Source organism: Mus caroli, chromosome 1 (genome assembly GCF_900094665.2).
Source record: "Mus caroli chromosome 1, CAROLI_EIJ_v1.1, whole genome shotgun sequence".
Classification (NCBI taxonomy): domain Eukaryota; kingdom Metazoa; phylum Chordata; class Mammalia; order Rodentia; family Muridae; genus Mus; species Mus caroli.
Window position 1 is genome coordinate 34924040 of NC_034570.1, and position 19842 is coordinate 34943881.

At 44.5% G+C, this 19842-nt stretch overlaps 2 protein-coding genes across 5 annotated transcripts in view; both read left to right on the forward strand.

The window, feature by feature from the left end:
- The window catches only part of Il1r1 (interleukin 1 receptor type 1), an 87231-nt gene extending 81726 nt beyond the window's left edge, over positions 1 to 5505 (forward strand). For all 3 annotated transcript variants that reach the window (XM_029474724.1, XM_029474728.1, XM_021161739.2), the window contains exons 9-11: positions 705 to 848; positions 2751 to 2918; positions 3379 to 5505. In XM_029474724.1, coding sequence (XP_029330584.1) covers positions 705 to 848; positions 2751 to 2918; positions 3379 to 3797 — 731 coding nt within the window. In that variant the 3' untranslated portion in view covers positions 3798 to 5505. The remainder of the gene's footprint in view (positions 1 to 704; positions 849 to 2750; positions 2919 to 3378) is intronic.
- A 9323-nt stretch (positions 5506 to 14828) lies between these two features.
- The window catches only part of Il1rl2 (interleukin 1 receptor like 2), a 44793-nt gene continuing 39779 nt past the window's right edge, over positions 14829 to 19842 (forward strand). Inside the window, exons 1-4 of one of the 2 annotated variants that reach the window (XM_021169276.2) lie at positions 14829 to 15063; positions 16774 to 16843; positions 17658 to 17892; positions 19266 to 19464. In XM_021169276.2, the coding sequence (XP_021024935.1) occupies positions 16780 to 16843; positions 17658 to 17892; positions 19266 to 19464 (498 nt within the window). In that variant the 5' untranslated portion in view covers positions 14829 to 15063; positions 16774 to 16779. The remainder of the gene's footprint in view (positions 15064 to 16773; positions 16844 to 17657; positions 17893 to 19265; positions 19465 to 19842) is intronic. The other variant, XM_021169282.2, reaches the window with a different exon arrangement.

Here is a 19842-nt window from a genome sequence, read left to right on the forward strand (position 1 = left end):
ATTGAAATGTAAATAAAGTAAATATCTAATTTTTAAAAAAAGATTAGGATTCTAGTTGTTGTGCCCAGAGATTGGGTCACCATTGTTTTTGAAAATAAAAATAAAAATAAAAAGAACAGTAGGACATGTGTACAAATGCGAAGTATTGCTTAAATACTCTGTAGTTGACTAAAAATATATAGGAATGTAAGCAAAAATGAATGAATGAATAAATCAGAGAAGTAAAATCATTAAGTGTTTAGATTTTCCCTGGTTGCTACCCATGTCTTGGCAGCAAAAAGGTGTTTTCCTTGCTTTTATTCTTCTGGATTCCCCCCCACCCCCACCCCCACCCTCCTGCTTCTTGACTTAGTTCTCTGGTCGACATCTTTTGTTTCTTCCTGACATGCTCTCCCTGCTGCTTGGTGAATCCTGCAGGCTTTTGACGTCTGTTGCATCGCTGTGGACTTTGTCTCTGTAGTTCCCAGTGGGTTTTCTCTTCCTGAGCATTATGCTTGAGGTGGGAATTTAAATGAAGAAACCTTAATTTTCAATAGAATTCCATTGCCTAGCTCATTTGTGGTCATCGGTACCAGTGATACTGAACTAACAGACATGGGTCTGTTCCTGAATACACTTTGTCTGTGGTAAACACCTTCAAATTGCCATGCCAAGAGCTTCCATTCTTCCTGGTTCTAATGATTCTCTCCTCTTTTCTGTTGTAGTCCCTGACTTCAAGAATTACCTCATCGGGGGCTTTATCATCCTCACCGCTACAGTTATATGCTGTGTGTGTATCTATAAAGTCTTCAAGGTTGACATAGTGCTTTGGTACAGGGACTCCTGCTCTGGTTTTCTTCCCTCAAAAGGTATAATTTTATATTCCATGAAATGTTTTCTCTGGGTAGTCGAAGATGATGAATAGCATTTGTCCTGAAGGCTCTTAACGATGACATTGGCTTATATGAGAGCCTTATTTATTCTCATTTAGCTTCATAAATGATCTGCCTTGATACCACTCATGTCTAAGTTACCACCCTAGCTTCCTTATTGGCAGGACACACGGGTGTTCAGAGCGCCTGTCTGTAAGTTAGTTACCCAGAATCCATTGTTAGGCCATGCTCTGTGCTGCATGTGCCCTATGGACTTCATGACCCACATTCAAATGAAATAGAGATTTCTATACCCAAAGAAAGTCCCTTTTTATCTATAAATGACAGCATCATATCAAACTAATATAGGAAGAATAAGAATGTAGGGCTTGAGGTATTTAGACGCTAGTGTAAGAAAAGGTGATTAGGGTCTGATCATATTGTGTGAATATAGGGGGCATTAAATGCTATGTGAGGGCAATTTTGTAGTAAAACATGAGAATTTAAAAAGCTATTGTGGGAGAGGATTGAAAAGAAAGAATAGTAAGGGTGACTCTGGTATTTTATATACATAGATGAAAACATTACAATGAAACGTGCAACCATTTTAGAGTTGACATATATTAGTGAAAACAGAGGCTGACATTAAAAAAAATCTCAACATGCAATTTTTGTTTCTGGGAAGTTAAAAATAAATTCACAAGCATAACAAACAATATTCTATAGGGGAAGTCAAATGCACAAGTTCAAGGAGAAATAGGAACAATTTGCACGATGCTAATGTTAGAAAAGAAGCTATGGCTGCCTTTGAAGATCCAGCCATGGAGAGTGAGGAGCACACAAAGCCCCGCCCCTAGCTGAGAATGGGTGCTGGCTGCTGGGGACAGTCAGTCTTCTTTGGAGTTATGTCCCTTGGCAGGCTGCCTGTGCTCCAGAAGATGGCTCTGTGCTGATTCGGGTACAAAGGACACTAGCTGGACTCACTCAGAGGGACATAAGTGAAGGACATGAAGCTAGGAGGGGGATGCTCAGAGGAAAGCTCTGGGGGGAGATGGAGTGGAACAGGGACAGGTAGATATGATCAGAATACACTCCATACATGTATGAAGTTTATAAGGAATGAATAAATTATATTTTTGAAATAGAAAAAGATTGTGCATAAAGTGAATGCTAGTGTATATGATTCTATTATTTAGGTTATATTTTATACATTCAAATGAATGAAATGGTAGTTTTTTGTTAATAGTCAAAAGTTACAGTCTGAGTATAGCCTCTGTGACTATTTGTCTTAGTTAGGGTTTCTATAGACAATTTGAAGGTGTTTACCATGGACAAAGTGTATTCAGGAACCACTTTGCCTGGGTTGGCTGAGACAGCTTATAGTCATTTCATCTCTGATGAAATCAGGACAGGAACCTGGAGGCAGGGACTGAAGCAGAGAGTATAGAGGGGTGCTACTTACTGGCTTCCTCCCCAAAGTTTGCTCAACTCACATTCTAAAGCCATTGGGGCCACCTTCCTAGGGATGGCTCCTCCCACAGTGGGCTGGGCCCTCCCTCCCACATCTATCACTGGTCAAGAAAATGCCCTATTGCTAGTCTGGTGGGAGGTTTCTCAGCTGAGGCTCCATCTTCTCAAATGACTAACTGTGTCAAGCTGACAATCAAAACTAATGTGGAGACTATTTAAATATATGCGGAAAACTTAAATGCCCACTTAAAAAACACGTGAGAAGGCGCGTTGCCCTCTAAGCTTTGGAAACAAAGCTACAATCTCTCTTGTGTTTTTAAAGCAGCCTTAGACTGTTGGTATTGCTCTTTCAGTCAGAAATGAATGTTGGTGCTGTTGATTTATCGAATCCCTTTCCTGTCACGGCTCTAAATTTCATTTCCCTTTTAGCTTCAGATGGAAAGACATACGATGCTTATATTCTTTATCCCAAGACCCTGGGAGAGGCGTCCTTCTCAGACTTAGATACTTTTGTTTTTAAACTGTTGCCTGAGGTCTTGGAGGGACAGTTTGGATACAAGCTGTTCATTCATGGAAGGGACGACTATGCTGGAGAAGGTATGTAAATGTTTCTTGTGAAGTTAGTTGCTGAGCTCTGATTCTGGAAGGCTGGCACCATTGTACACATCGGAAGACTGAAAAATTATGAACTTTCCCTTAGTCATGTTGGGCCAATGTTTAATTGACTTTTAGTATCCTGGAATGTAATGACTAGTTAGATCTAATCACATGCAACTGCTTTAATAGACTAGGAGTATTATAGATCAATCAACCTAACAAGAAGTTTAAAATTTTTTGGCTGAGAGTTTTCCAGGTTCCAAGAGCAAAGTCTGTCTTTCATGGGTCAGTTTTTGAGCTGGTCTGTAAATTTTAATTGTCATTGAATCTCAAGTAAGGCAAGGAAGAAGCAACAGGAGACATAAAAAAGAGTCTAGGAAGAGCATCTTTGAGTGTTGAATTCAGGAAAGAATATATTGATGGCCTCTTGCCTGACTGCACTGCACTTTGTGTCTTACAGATACCATCGAGGTTACTAATGAAAATGTAAAGAAAAGCAGGAGGCTGATTATCATTCTAGTGAGAGATATGGGAGCCTTCAGCTGGCTGGGCCAGTCATCTGAAGAGCAAATAGCTATATACAATGCTCTCATCCAGGAAGGAATTAAAATCGTCCTGCTTGAGTTGGAAAAAATCCAAGACTATGAGAAAATGCCAGATTCTATTCAGTTCATTAAGCAGAAACACGGAGCCATTAGCTGGTCAGGAGACTTTCAAGAAAGACCACAGTCTGCAAAGACCAGGTTCTGGAAAAACTTAAGATACCAGATGCCAGCCCAACGGAGATCACCATTGTCTAAACACCACTTACTAACCCTGGATCTTGTGCGGGACACTAAGGAGAAATTGCCGGCAACAACACACTTACCACTCGGCTAGCATGGCAAAAGTGGGCAGGCCAAGAACTTCAGAATGTCTCCCATCATAAGAGGCTGCAGTTGGGCTGTGCCTCCCAGTAAAACAGTCATGAACCAAACCTGTGCAGTCCCTTGTCCCAGATCACCTGGAACTGGATTGTGAAGAGAACAGGACTTGGTGGCCAGGGCCGCTCAGAGAGCCATGGTTGCTCAGGGATGCTGCTCTGGGATGCTTGACTAACAGTCGAGGCAGTGAACTGGGCGTAGGAGGCGTCAGGAAATGGCCACATGTGTGGATGGTTTAATTAGATTCTGTGGAGTCTCACAGTGGAATTGTGGTTGTCTGAGGACACTTTGGAGGTCGCTGTCAAAGAAGTGGCTCCCCAAAGTATAAGTGCGGGTGGGGTTTACTGATACCCCACAGTGAAAGGCATTTCTTCCAGATATTTTCCAGATACCTTGGCCGCCAAACTTCGTTTTCAAAGACTGCATTTTATTGTGTAGACCTTGAAAACCACGGTTTCAGTGAAGAAGGATTCTGTGGGGTTCACTCTTCTGCAGTCACTTTAGCTTTCTGCAGAGGTCTAGATTTTAAATTAACTGTAGAAGGAAGTCAGACACCCACAGGTTTCTTCTAATCAAGCTTCCACCCTAAAATGGCTGTCGCGCCATCTTCCTTCTGTGTTTTACTCGGCTCATTGCTTCTCTGGAAACAAATGCAATGCTTCCTACCTCGGTCCTGTCACAGGCAGTCTGAGGACTCACCTTCACACGTGAGACTTCGCTCTTACCCCAGCCCCCACCGCTGGAGGGGTTTCAATCCCCCACCCTGGAGCTCTTCTGCGCAGAATCTGAAGTCTACACTCCTCCCCATCTTTGAGTCCTAGTGCCGCTGTTCAACTTCCTGCTGGGTGATTGCCGAACAACCTCTGAGACCTCCGTACCTGCTCTTGGAATGTCTCTGTCTTTGCCCTGCCACCCACTTCCCGAGCCTATGATTTGCTCTTGCATTTCCTCCACCTGACGAGGAGAGGAGCTTGCTAAAGTTTCAAGTTTATTTCAACGCTAAGATCCCAACCTTCCAACCTCTGCCTACTCTCAGACTTGGCCAGCCCTCTTGCCTGTCATCCCAACCCTGCTGCTTCTCTGTAAAAGGTTGTTTCTTTACTAGCAGCAATCAGTCTGCAGGGAGGGGGAGTGGGTGTATCTCACTGCCTTCCGTATTGGGAACAGATGGTATAGATTTGCCTAGGCCTTTATTTTAAAGGGTCTTGGATAATCGTATTTAAATTTGCAATTATTCTAATTTGATATAGAGAGAAACTGACCTATTTAACAAAAGGACTCTCTTAACGCTACTGGACCCAGGCCTTGAACTTTCTGGTTTCTGTCCCTGTGCTCTGACTTTTTGATTTCAGGTCTAGCCCTGTGCACTTACCTCAGTACTCAGTACTTACTCAGTACTAACTCAGTACTTGTGGGAGGACACCCGACCCGGGTGTTCTTTGAGAAGCAGCTGAGTGAGGCATGTTTTGACAGGAGGAACCCAGTCCTTTTCGCTGTTGGGATTTATAGCACCTACCTTCAGATTTTTCAGTATGATGTTTCTATTTTCCAACACTGGTTCCCTAACGGTCAACATTTCTTCTCCCAACTAAAAATGTAAGAAGAAAAACTTTTCTTTTCTTTTTCTTTTCTTTTCTTTTCTTTTCTTTTCTTTTCTTTTCTTTTCTTTTGTGTGTGTGTGTGTGTGTGTGTGTGTGTGTGGTACAGAAGTTTTTTGTTTGGTTATTTGTTTGTTTGATTTTAACTAGATGACTGTCTTCAGAATAATCCTCACAATTCTGGAAGATTGAAAAACCAAGTTCACATGCCAAGAACAAACCTGGTTTTAAGGGTTGAATGTAGGGGGATACCATTCTGTCTTTCAGACTTTCCACATCTGCTATGGTTGAGCACAAATGTTATTTAAAAGCATCTTCTCACCTACATAGAAGTAAACAAAACACACAATTTGGGATTTTGACTCTTCAGTTTTGACCTCATTTCTCCTGAACCCAACCTGACAGGAGATCACTGGATTGCTGGGTTAGAGAAGGAAAGGCTGTCCCCGACAGCAGCCAGAAGTCTGTTGGAGTGAGGTCATTCCTGACCCGTGATGCTTTCAAGGCTTGATTTTTCTGATAATTATTTTTGTCTGTCATCCCAAAAATGTATTGACATGTGTGTATATTACCTGTGAATGAGAGTTCTTAGAAGCTTGGCCAGAGAGTATAAAGGGGAGAGCAGTGACAGAGGACCACAGATCTTGTGACACCGGAGACCGAGGTGGAACAGAGCCAGTGTCAAGAAAGCCCCTCAGCAAGAAGGTAGAGTCATTGCTGGTTCCCAGGGGCAGTCAGAGAGGAAGAAATACCACATCTAGGCAGTGGGAACTTCCTGTGACTTCTCCTGGTCCTCCCCAGAAGTATCTGGTATCAGCTGAAGACCATGTGTCCCCCAGTACTTAGATTTCACCGTACTTTCTGATGGTGTTTTTAAAAGGCCAAGTGTTGCAAAAGTTTGCACGTGCAACCATATATTAATCGCCAGTGTTTAAAACTGGTTTATCAGAATTTATATTTTTATCTCTCCTGCCTTTTGAATTTTACTTATGACAGAGAAAGTATTGAGCCATGACTTTTTAAAATAATTTATATTTATACTGGTCAATAATGAAGGTTTTTTTTTTTATTATTAAAGAACTTGATTTTATAATTCTGCAGCAGATGCCAAATATTATCTATCACAAACCACAAAATTTATGTACAGTGCATATTATTGATCAATAAACTAAACTTGTTTTCCAATAAATTGTTAAAGCCTCCTTTGAATATCACTGAAAGTTGGTTGCTCTGTCCTTTTTTCATCTTACATGGGTTCTAAGGCCTGATAGGAAGGACCAGGCCTTTTGCAGGGTGTTCTTGGAGTAGGGGAGCTGATATCTGTGCTGGTTAGTTTTATGTCAGATTGACACATGCTAGAGTCATGGGCAAGGAAGGAGCCTCAATTGACAAAATGCATCCATATTTCTGGGCTGTAGGCAGGCCTGTAGAACATTTCCTTAATTAGTGATTGGTGGGGGAGGCCCAGCCCATTGTGAGTGGTGCTACTCCTGAGCTGGTAGTCCTGAGTTCTACAAGAAGTTCTGCATCAGCGCCTACCTTGTTTCTGTCCTGACTTCTTCAGTGATGAACAGTGCTGTGGAGGTATAAGCCAAATAAATCTTTCTACCGAAGTTGGTCATGGTGTTTATCACAACAATGATGACTCCAACTAAGACAAGGTATAAGGTTGATGGTCAAACAGGTAGTTCTGTGAACCCTGACTTCCCTTACTTAGACCCATCTGTTCCTTTGTTTATGGAGTAGATTAAGAGCTAGGCTGCTGCTCTGTGATAGACCAGTTGCCTAGCTGAGGCCCTGGACTTGATCCTCATCACATCACTAAACTGATGATAAACGAATGTAAATCTTATATTCTGTTACTGTTGCCATTCTAGCCTTTATGGGTAAATATCCATATCTCTCAGACCAATAAGCAAGGTGTCTGAAATATATGTACTATGACGCTTTGAGTTCAGTGGTCTTCATTTTATTGAGTAAACCACTCAATAAAAAGTTAAAGTAGTAGGTATGCAGAAGTTTGCAGTCGGGGGCCGGAAAACTTACTTTTCCTAAATTCCTCACCCAAAGAATCCAGTATGCCAGTGTGCTTTTGTTCTTTGACCAACAAATGTTTGTCTTAGCCATGTGTTAGGTCAGACCTAACACTGTTAACACGTCGTATATAAAGTCTCTCCGTCAAATGCCATTCCCAGCATATTTTGAACTAGCTTCTTTTGGAGAGAGAGGTCTCTGGAATTATTTCTCCCTAAGAGTGCCACCTGCTTTCAAAATTGCAGATTATGACTTCCTCTCCAGTCGTGATTCTGAACGAGGGCAGAGCGCCTGGCTGCTTTAGAACCCAGGTTTCCTCTCTCTGGCTTCATAGACTTCATATATATCCAGGTCACACAGGGAGCATCTCCATCCAGTACCTGGGACTGAACTTCCAAATAGACCCTCTTAGTTTTAGCAGCTAGTGGACGATACATTGAGAAGTGTTTTCACATTCACTAGAATAAAATGAGAAATGAATCCTTACAGCAGCAAGGATACATGGGAGACACGGCCTCTGTGTGTAGGGGGAGGTGGGCGTTTGCATGTGGAAGCATGTGCCCAAGTACATTCTGGAGAAGGAAAACCTTACAGGGAATGGATGACACCATTTAAAATGAGCACCAGCCTTCCAAACAAAGGCATACTCCGCTGGTTGCCGACTGCTGGGGGGGGGGGGGGGGCAGCTGAGGAAGACTTGCCTGGTTTGGGCAGCTAACTCCTGTGTATTATTTCATCTTAAATCTGAAGATGAAACACTAACACCGCCTCTCTGAGCCAGGGAGCAAGTGGACCAGTCTGGCCTGTCTTGCTAGACTGTGGGCTGGTAGGATCCTGTTGACACCTGCTAGGATCTCAGCCTGCTGAGAGCCGTATCTATTCAACCTTTTAAAGGACCTTTTACCTAGAATGGGTTGCCGGTGTCATTTGGGCATTGTTTTCTGGTCAAAACCTCTGGTTTCGACAGGTGCTTATTTCTGTCTGGCTCCTGATTTTTTTCCCTCTTCAACTTTCCTTGTCCAGCTTTGCCTGAGTCAGCTGCAGTGCCTTGTTTACCTTGAGGGCTGTGGACAGTGGCAGTCCCTCCTGAACACTTAGTCATTAACCGAGTTTCTGTTCTGCTTCAGTGCTCCTCAACTCCTGTGTTTCCTGCTTGATTCGATACATGTGGCTAATATCCAGACTCTAAAATGAACTGTAAAAACCAAACGCCAAGGAAATGAGATGTCCAGTCAGCAAATGGATGAATGATTGAACAGGCAGATTTCAAGGAAGGAAACACAAGGGGATGGTGGATATCTTTTTAAAGTGTACTACATCCCTAGTCATCAGGGGAAATGCAAATTAAAACTACAATGAGATGTAGCCTCTTATGGTCGTCATAATGGCTATCACTAACAAACTCGACACCAGATGTTAGGAAGATGCTAAGAGAAGCCTTACTCTACACGGGTGGCAGTGCAGCTTAAGACAGTCATTATGGAAACCAGTTTGGAGGTACCTTGGAGGGCCCATGCTGGGGCATCCCCTGTCCCCTTGAGGTACCAGCTGTAGGACAGATCTAATATAGAATGAAGTTTAACTGGGGACATGGGATGGGGAGTTGAGAAGGGAGTGAGACAGAGAATGAGAGGGGACAGGGAAGGAGAGAGAGAGAGAGAGATCAGAAAGAGAAAAGGGAGGCCAAAGAGTCCCTTTTATAGCAAGCCAGGACTATCAGGCTGTTGCTAGATAACTGTTGGATGGAGCCTAGAAGGAATGCTAACACTAGCCTTTAACACACAGAGATTTATATAACTCTATTATATATACGCATATATAAAGGAGCATGCATGCAGCTATAGTTTAATATGCCACTTGGAGAGGAACAAAGAGTAAACATCGGGTGTGGACTGAGCAAGGACTGAATGCAGCCGGGACAGGCCACGTGAGTCATAAAAGAGAATTTAAGAGCCGGGCATGGTGGTGCACGCCTTTAGTCTCAGCATTTGGGAGGCAGAGGCAGGCAGATTTCTGAGTTCAAGGCCAGCCAGGTCTACAAAGTGAGTTCCAGGACAACCAGGGCAGAGAGAGAGAGAGAGAGAGAGAGAGAGAGAGAGAGAGAGAGAGAGAGAATTTAAAGCTGATAGTCTAGTTTAATTACGTCATGGGGTTTTCATTTTTTGTGGTGGCTAAGAGCACATCAATGTGACTGATAGTGAAGGTGTAAAATCCACAGTGGCGCTCCACAGTGAGCCTCAGAACAACACTTGTGTGAGGAGAAGACCTCTCAGACAGGCAGACCTCGGGGCTGGGCCAGGCCTTGTGTGAGTTGCCATGTCAATCTAGCTGTGTGACTTTTTTTCTAAATTGCAGATTCTTCATAATAAATTGATTAAAAGAAATAAACCCAGTCTCATATCCTTTACTGGATTTCAAAGCAGAGGAAATATGCCTGCTGTCAAGCTTATGTAGATATTCTAGGAGTATTAAACTTGTGCCTAATGGAGAAATCGAGGAAAGAAGAAGCTTGGATCCATCGAGAGAGAAGGCTATGAAGGAAGTTGTATGCTGGCCTTCTCGGATGCTTGTCTAGTCCTGTGTGATTGACAGCACCCATGATACAGGCAGGCAGGAGTGGTATCTGCTGTTGCTCTTTCATAGGCAGCCAGTACTGAGCCTTTCCTTTTGCTAGCATGACAGCAACTGGCAAGCTGGCCACCAGGATCCCTCAGCCCTTGATAGCAGCCAGCATTACAGCTACCAGACCTAGGTGTCCAGCACTGTTGCTTTTTGGCCTTGAAAGCCTGGGAGCTTCCTGGAACTCTCCAGACACCAAAGCCTCAGTTTGTCTTCTCTGCCTCTGTATACTAGTCTTCCTCCATCAACATTAGCGGTCAGCCATCCTTCCTCCTGCCCTGGCTGCTGTCTTGAACTTAGGGTGTCAGAATACAAGAATACTTGCTTAAAAAAAAGACAAAATTAATGTGTACATGTGTGTGCATGCCTCTGTGTGTGTGTGCTTGTGTGCATGCATGTGCGTGTACCCCAAACAAGCTTTAGAGAAGGGGAAAATTACAGGAAATGTAACCTCCCCGCCTCCTGTTCAGCAGTTAGACAACCAGGCACTTTTCCACTTTGGCAGTTTGGCCTGTCACTTGTCACCGCCTCGGAACTCCTCTTCCTGTCAGGCAGCTAGCTACCCTGCCCCTTGCTGAGAGAGACCACTAGGGAGAAGCCTTTCACTGAGCTAGTGGGACAATTGAAGAGAGGCAGAAGGGTGTCCCAGCAGAGAGAGGCTGAACAGAATGCTTAGACAGCTGGAAAAGGGTGTTGGTACCAATCAGAGCACTTCACATGCATATGGAGGATTCTACAGACATTTACCACTTATATTCCAGCCATGGCAGTCTCTGTACCAGCCCACTGGGGTATGTATTCCCTTTCTGGCTCGGGCAGGAAAGAATGCAACATCCTTTGGAGTTCACTGAGGTCCAAAGCAGCAACAAATCTAGTATGAATTGTATGAGACTGCCCGGCAGAGCTACACCTTCAAGAGCCAGCACACTCCACTGAGAACTTGGGGAGCTGCCTCAAGGCATCCACCAGAGAGGTCATGGCTCGGCAGCTAAAGGTACTTTCTACAAGCCAGGTGACCTGCGCTCAACCCCTGGAACCCCTGTAATGATGGAAGGAAAGAACCTGCCCTCCAAGGTTCTCTGATGTCCATATATGTGTCTTGGCACATGTACTCTTCATCCTAGAGCGTGCACACTTGTGCACGTGCGCACACACGTGTACACACACACATCACTATATGTCCTCACATATACATATACCCCTATATGCACACAGACCCCTATATGCCCACAAATATCCTATATGCACACATCCACACATACACCTATGTGCACACACATACCCCTATATGCACACACACATTCACATCCATACACATACAAAAACTTAGCACAAACCTTTATCCATGCTGCTTTACTTGAAGAAGGCTCTGTAAGTTGCTATTAAGGCTGCCAAATAGATAGCTTTTCTGTTTCTCTTGGCTGTCTGGATTTTCTTTCCCCTAATTTTTAGATAGGCAGAACCAAACCACCCTTTCCAAAAATCACTTGTTCTTCTCCCTGAGAGTTTGCTTGGTGTGGCTACAGAAGGACAGTAGCTCTTCCGGTTCTTGGCTGACTACATTGCACAGAGACTGTGAGCTGCAGTGTTGGGCCCACACCTAGAAATCACTGTGAAGGTGAGAGTCAAAACAATGTCCTTTGAAATGAATGCTTCTTTATCAGTTAAGTATTAATGTTTAGAAGCTTTACTTACAAGTCCCTGGCCTATGGGACTGCCTTTGCTCCCGATTCATGCCAGCCTTCATTAATGGCCAAGTGTGCTGAGACAGGAGCCAGGTCCTCTAACTCCCAGAGAACTAGTTACCCTTTCTAACCATCTGCTTTCTGCAGATGACATTGGAGAGGAATAAATACAAGTCCTTTTGTTTTTGATAAGGACATATGTCCGAGTTAAGTTTGAAAAGGTAGCCCCAGGAGCATCAAGAGTGGATAAGGATTTAGGGTGTTACTGTACAAGCAGAATGAGTTGCAGCACTGGGTGGCACCAGAACTTGCCAGCAGCTCCAGGGCCCTGTGACTAGGAGCCAGCACCACCTGGAAAGTGTCAGGGCAGATGGCTTCCTGCTTGCCAGGCTGGAAAGACCAGGAGACGTCAACTACTGACAGGTGAGTGTCCTGAAGACCTGTTCGCACCTCTACCTCTAGTTATATGTTCTGGAGAGAAGTGTCATCGAGGAATCATAGCGAGGTTAGATAGATGGACAGCCGTCCGGAAAACTAGCTTCCTCTTTCTATGGACCCAGAGGAACAAGACTCCTGATGGAGGCCACACTGCCAGGCTTCCCTTTTCTAGAAGGGGAAACGATTTGCTAATAGGACTTTAGTTTGTAGTGGGAGCTCTTGGAGGCAATGGGTTTCTTCAAGCCCAGGCTAAAGGACTCCCGGATGTGTGCACTCGTGGCTGTGACTCTAAAGAATCGCACAGTAATCATTAACTTCTGAGGCTCTGTGGGGCTGGTTATTGTACCAGGCGGCACCCCATGTATTTGCCGCTCTACCCAACACATATCCAGACTTTAGGTTCTATCCCAATGTATGGTTTGTGGGTCTCTAAAATTCATGTTAGACAAAAGTTGAGAAAGTGCTGAGATTTATGTCATAAGCATATAGGTCAAAACAGAAAGGCCAAAAGGGAGTATCTTCCTCTGGTCTCTGTGGAGAGGTTATCTGACTGAGCAACCAAGGCTCACATGCACATAGCCAACACAGATGAACACACATCATTAAACATAGTAAAAATAAAACTTAAAAAGTAGAGAGAGGTCTTGCCCCAGACATCTACCTATTGGCCCTAGAATATGGAGAAGGGCAGAGCTCCCTCTCCAAATCAGAAATACCTTGTCAGAACCGGTAGTGACCTGAGGCCAGGGTCCTAGGTGAGCTGTGACCTCAGATCCTAGGATCTCATCTCTTCTCACTGTATGGAGTTATTGGTTATCAGTCTCAAGGCCATTGTTTGCATGGCCTATATATAATATTCTCCAGAAACCCTGTGCTCCTCTCTTGCAACTCTGTTTGATTAGCTTCCTGCTGACTTTGTCCCATTGTCGGGTAGCTTCTTTGGACACCTCCATTTCTCCCCTGGAAGTAGTACATCAAATAATGCTGTACTTTTAAAATAAGCTTGCTTGGCTCAAGCCGTAGCTTGTACAAGACCTCCAGATCCTAAACTTTTTTTTTTAATCGTCTCTCTCTTCTATCCTCTTTATCTTCTGATCTCCTGGTTCTCCTCTCTCTCTCTCTCTCTCTCTCTCCCCCCTGTTACTGAAGAAGGGCTTGTTGGTCTAGGCCCTAACCCCCACTCTTTGTGCCCCAGGGGAACACAGCAGCCATGAGCTCAGTAGCACACACCGACTTTCCCTGCCTTTGTGTATTATTAGATCTACTCTTTCCCCATGCAACTCCCCCCTCCCCCATGCCTTCACCCTGCCATTCCTCTACAGCTCTATGTGCTCCTGGTTTGAAAACCTGTGGTGTCCACTTAGTGCTTTGCCCTTTAGGCTGTCTTTAGTGATAAGGGTACCAATTTGGGGGTGGGGTGTAAGATTATATTTTTCCTGATTTACATATTGTAATATCTTTTAATTTTGCCTATAATAATGGCAGCCATTGTATTGTTGTTCCCAGGCCCCGTGTGATCTAGCCACACCTACTTCCATACTTCAGTTTACCTAGCTCTCCCCTCTGCTGTGTGGCAATCCCTATCCCTTCATTTCAGTTTTTTTTGAAGTGTCCCAAACTCCGACCTTCAGAGACTTTGTACTGACAGTTCACTCTGCGGGAGTGTAAATGGCTGTTGCAGAAGATCACAGAGTTTGGTTCCCAGAACCCATAGCAGGTAGCTCACAAACACCTGTAATGCCAGCTCCAAGGGAGCTGACACCCTCTTCTGGACCCTATGGTCACCTGCAGTCACATGCACATAGCCAACGCAGATGTACACACATAATTATGTAAACATAGTAAAAATAAAACTTAAAAAGTAGAAAGAGAGAGCTCTTGTTTGGGCTCCAGGCCACTGCTCAGGAGCAAGGCTGTGCCTTATCATATTCTTTCCACCTGTCTCTTAACTGTATTTCATATCTTATGTGCTTCCTAATAGTTGAATATCTCTTTTTAAAAAAATGTTATTTACCAGAAAATAATGGTGGCAAGCTGTTGAGGGCTCATGCCTCTAAGGTGTCTTCCCAACACTCAGTGTGCCATCGGACACATTTGGATGCCTTTAATATTTGGCAAGAACATGGGGCACTGAAATCCTTCTCTAGAGAATGGTGTCACGGAATAATCAGTGAGAGGTTTGCCAACGCAGATGAAGACACACCTACCTAATGACTCCGGAGCTTCTCGCAAACGTGTAAGAGACATTGCCAGGATTGTCACGGCAACATTACGTATAATAAAGAGCAAAACGTAAAAACGGGACAACCGAAATGGCTAAAGGTTGCTCATGCTCACACGATGGGACAAGCCTTTATTGAGAAGGACCACACCTCAAATGTTTAAATCCTGCAAATATAATGCTTTTATTAAAAAGTAAGTTGTATAAGTGCCCAGTATAGTAAATTTTATACAGTGACTAGGAAATCTTATGTAAGAATACCTTTACATTGCTTAAGGAATTTCCTGCTTCTCCCTCTCTGCTCTCCACCCCCACACACCACTCAGACAGACACAAAGGGAGGGGGAGGGGAGAGAATAAGCACCAAGTTGAAGACTGGGAGTTTGGGTTTGGGCGGACAGAGACCGGAAGCTGGGAGATGATGGCTTCTGATGTTTGTTGCTTACGTGACACAACTTGTTTGGAATTATGTGGCCCTTGACAACTGCGTGCCACACACTTCAAGATACAAAAGTGAGAAGAAGAGGGGGGGGGGTCACCAGAGGAGACTGAAGTCAGTAAGTTTCTACCAAAGCAGGGTTTCTTCTGGCCACCCCAAACAAAGCTGAAACTGTCCTTCAGACCTCTGTGAGTACACAGTCTCAGTTCCTTCCTTAGTTCTCTGGGAGGTTCTGCGTGCACACACGTGATAGTTTTGTGGTTTTGTTTTTAAAACTTCAATCAGTTTTGTCTTAATTTTATATATTACTGGGGGTTGGTGCGCACTAATTGAAGCCAGTTTCTTTTCACCAGCTTCATCCACCCACCCCTGTAATCTCTCGTCTCCATCTTAGCTTCCTGTTTGTTTAATTTCCGTATAGGTAGGACGTTTCTTCCGTTTCTCATTCCGCTTAACGTCGTGGGTTTTGTTTTTTTTTCCTGTAATTGGAAAACTCACTATCCCCAAATCTGTTCTGTATCCAAAACTAATGATTGATTCCTCATGCATCCGCAAACTTATTCAACACAGAGATCATCCCAGAATTGTAAGAGGGAGTGCTTCTGCCAAGGGACAGTACTCGGACAGACACGTGTACATCTTAACTTTGTGAACCTGGGGCAGCTAGTCAGACTGACGCTGTGGTTGTTTTCAAAGTCTTACAGTTTCTAATCCACAAAGACTTCCGAGGGATGCCCGCTAAGAAGCTGTTGGTCTGACAGCGTTTGCTCCCGCTGCTCTTCTCAGTGCCCAGTGGGGTCTCCAGTGTCTCAGGCGCAGGAAGACAGGTCAAAGCAAGCATTACTTTATGGCATGTTTAGACTGTATCGGTGCTCAACCTGTCGGGAGTCCACTTTACCTAAGATCTAGCACGAGGACGGGGCTGGGGTGGGGTGGGGGGTGGGGTTAATGCCTTTTCTCAGAAGCGCTTCCACCTCTGGAATAGTCCATATTAGGGCAGTGCTGGGTGTGTAAGAACCGCTCAGATAGTGTTTGGAAAGGATATAATAATTTTTAGCGATGATCTGGAGCGTATGTAAGCTGACATTCCTGATAGTTGAACGTGCTGGCCTGGGATCAGGAAAAAAGAGACTGAACGATTTTCGAAGGACGGATTATTTCTGTCCTGCTCCACTTGGGGAAGGTGAGTCTGTTCCACCCGCGGCGGAGAAGCGATGCCCAGGGTGCAGAGTGCGGTGACCGACCAGGATCCGGTCCCCAAAGTGGTTCCCGCTCCACGAGACCCAGCGCTCTGAGACCCCATTGGCAGGTGGAGCAACCCAGGGGCAGCATCGTTGCTAAGGGAGAGCGGAGGGAGTTAGTGATCAATAGTCACTGGGGCGGCTAGAAGACTCCGACCTGGAAAGTGGGCCAGGACTTGGGTCAAATTCTGGGATTCCTGCTCGCCCTTGCCCTTTTCAGGTGGGCCAGCACTTACCGCTCAGCTCAGCCAGCGGACACGTAGGGTTTCAGGGGAGCCCCTCCGACCCATGCGATCCCAGACGCACGCTGGGCGGGTCCACAGTCTGCTCTGGCTGGGGTTCAGTCTCTTGGCCCTGGCTTGATCCAAGTGCCAGCACATCTGGCCCTGTCTCCCAACTCCCCACCAGTCCCCTTTACAGGCCAGTCGGAGTTTCCTGGCTTCTGAAGGTCTGGTGTAATGGGGATGGGGAAAGGCTGGTCTTGGAACGGCGGGAGGCCAAGTGGAGGGTTCCCCATGCAGAGGGGAAGGAAGGCCAGTGACCTGAACTGGGACTGACCTTCTGGGTTCTCTAAAGTCTGAGCCCCACTGTGTGCGGGAAGGTACCAGCCTTACTGCATCCCTTACTTCTACCATTGTCCTCTTTTTTCCTTTGTAGCCTGAGATGGGGGTTACATCTTTGCTCTTCTGTGGGGTGTTTTTCGTGCTTCTGTTTTTCGTGGCAGCAGGTAAGTTCTGCGGGTCTGTGAGTCCCTGCATCCCAGAGACCTTGTTGCCTTGCCGGCAGCATCCTTTGTCATTCATCTCCATGCCCCTGACTCACCCACCTGCAGGGGCATCAACTAAGCCCCAACCTTGCTAGTCACTCTTTCCACCAGGTAATCTGGCAGGCAGGTCAAAAAAGGGAGGGGGAGGGGAGGGAGGGATAGGAAAAGTTCATTCCCAACTTCTTGGAGGCTCAACCCCCAAATGTCACCTTGGAACTTTGGACTAACGTAGGTGATACAGAGAAGTCCTCAAACACTCGAGTGGACTCAGTTCCAATGCTTAAACCGATGGGTTACTAGTGTCATCTATTTCATATAAAGGGTTATTTTATGGTCCAAAACTACCAGAGAGTACAAGTTTCTAAGAAAACCTAACTTGGCAGAAATGGGCTTTAAAGGGAAGCTGTCTTTAAAACCAAGCACTGTGGAAGGGGATACATCTGACTGCAAGTATAGGCAGGAAAACGACCAGGTTGGTTCTATGCTGAGACAGAGCCTAAGGGCAGAAGAGTGGACAGATACAGACACAGGGGCTGTGGTTCTGTGGAGGGTCCTGGGGAAGCCTTGTCCTCACTATACATTTGAAGGTCTTAGCATTATGCTTCTAAATGACTGGGCTAGTTTGGGGAAACACCCCAAATAAACTAACTCCTAAATACAATTTCACATTGACCAGAGCAAAATATTCCCTAAAAAGAATAATGACTCCAGTTTTCTGCCATTATTTTATTTTATTTTATTTTATTTTATTTTATTGTTTTCCTTTCCTTCCCAGATACGTGTGAGGACATCTTTATGCACAATGTGATAATTTCAGAGGGTCAGCCTTTTCTTTTCAACTGCACATACCCCCCAGAAACAAACAGGGCAGTAAATCTGACATGGTACAAAACACCTAGCAAAAGCCCAGTATCTAACAACAGACACTTTAGAGTTCACCAGGACCAGACCTGGATCTTGTTTCTTCCATTGACAGTGGAGGATGCCGGTATCTATCAGTGTTTTATAAGGTAAGTCCTTCATTTAAAGTGGAACTAATTCCCGTCTCCCTCTCCATTTCTAAAGGCAACTTTTTAGGAAAATGGGTAATATTGGCCTTTATTTTGGAGACTTGTTATATATAGCCTACACAGGTTTCCAACTGCTTTCTAAAGTACTGAAAGGACAGGTGTGAACCACCACAACCAGCCACTACACACCACAACTAGCAGCTATACAAATGCAGGACGGCCTTGAACTGGCAGGAGGTGACGTCCAGCGAGCACTTTTGAAAGCAGAACAGCTTTAGAAATAACTTTTGGAGCACAGATTGCACCATCTTCTTCATTGAAGTTTTAGCCCAGACCAGCTTACAGAGGTGTCTGTCAAAGGCGATTGCTGCCATTTCCGAAGATGGCTAATGGTTTTGGAAAACTGGCTGATCCAGACCCAGATAGATCATTCAAACACATCTGATAAGGAATTGGCTTAAGGCAGACAGTTAAAAGCTAGCAAGTCTGGGAGATGTTCTAGAGTCTGCATGAACCCATGTGCCAGAGGTAATGTTTCTGAGTGACAGTGGACTACTGAACTATTTCCTTGGAAGACAATTTTGCTTGGAGGATACGAGACTCTGCTAGAAAATACATGTCCCACCAAAGGCACTTCTTCCTGTCCTCAGTCTGTCTCTGTCTGTCTGTCTGTCTGTCTGTCTCTTCCCCTGTCTCTGTCTTGCTCTGCCTGTCTCTCCCTAGTTCTCTCAATTCCCTTCTCTTTTCCTCTCCTTTTCCTTTTCAGTTTGTAAAGATTTTTCAAGACTTCAATAAAACCCACCTGTAAAACTCATTTGGCCAGAGAATTAAAATTCTGTGACTTTCCACAGAAGCTTGACTGACAACAATATATTATGTACTCTCTCTAAACCTTGCCTTTCCCACCTGTAAATTGGGTGTGTTCCGTACTTAATCTTTGTTCACCTGGAGCAGCTTTTAGTGATTAGGTTCCATGCTGTCGACAGTTTTAAGGGATACAGGCAGTCTCACCGATCAGATGTGTGAATGTGTAGGTGACTTTTGTACCAGAAGTGAAGTGTAAGCACTGTATGGCGTCTTCAGATAAATAGTTCAAGAGGTTCATGGTGACCCTCAGACCCTCCTGGGCCGTGGTGAATGAGACGCCAGTGTCTACCCCGATGAATGCCACTTATCCTGGGGTAATGCATGGTTTGAGGCTTGGTTACTCTTTACTTCATATGAGGCAGAGGGTTTGTGCGGTGTCTAGAAAATAATAAGAAAAGATGTGAAAATAGCTGACTGAATTCTGAGACTGCTTAAGAGTTCATTGGCTGCATTCTGCTGTGTTTCATTGCCATTTTGCTTGTTTTTGTTTTGTTTTGTTTTTACAGGAATGCCCACAAGTGCTACCAAATAGCTGTGAACCTAACCGTTTTCAAAAGCCACTGGTGTGACTCTTCCATGGAGGGGAGTCCCATAAATTCAACAGATGTGTACCAGCAAATGTTACCCATAGGAAAATCGGGCAGTCTGAATTGTCATCTCTACTTCCCAGAAAGCTGTGCTTTGGATTCAATAAAATGGTATAAGGTAAAACCAAACCCAAACCCAAACCAAACCAACAACAATAACAAAACAACAATGAAATCCTCTATTGATAATGTTTTCTCCTCTTATATAAAACCCACTTTCCCCCACAAGGGGAAAGCTTTCTGGATTCTCAGAAAGCCCCCTTCAGGGCAGGTTTGGTATATAGTTGGTGCACCTGAGACAGGTGGTAGTAATTTTGATAATTACTTTAAACTTATGGTTGTTAATGTTTTATAATTTGTTGTATCTTCTCTATACCCAAAATTATCCATTTTTTTCAAGTTCCTGTTGTCTCTTTCTTTCTCTCTCTCTTCCTTCCTTCTTTTCTTTCTCTCTTTCTTTCTTTCTTTCTTTCTTTCTTTCTTTCTTTCTTTCTTT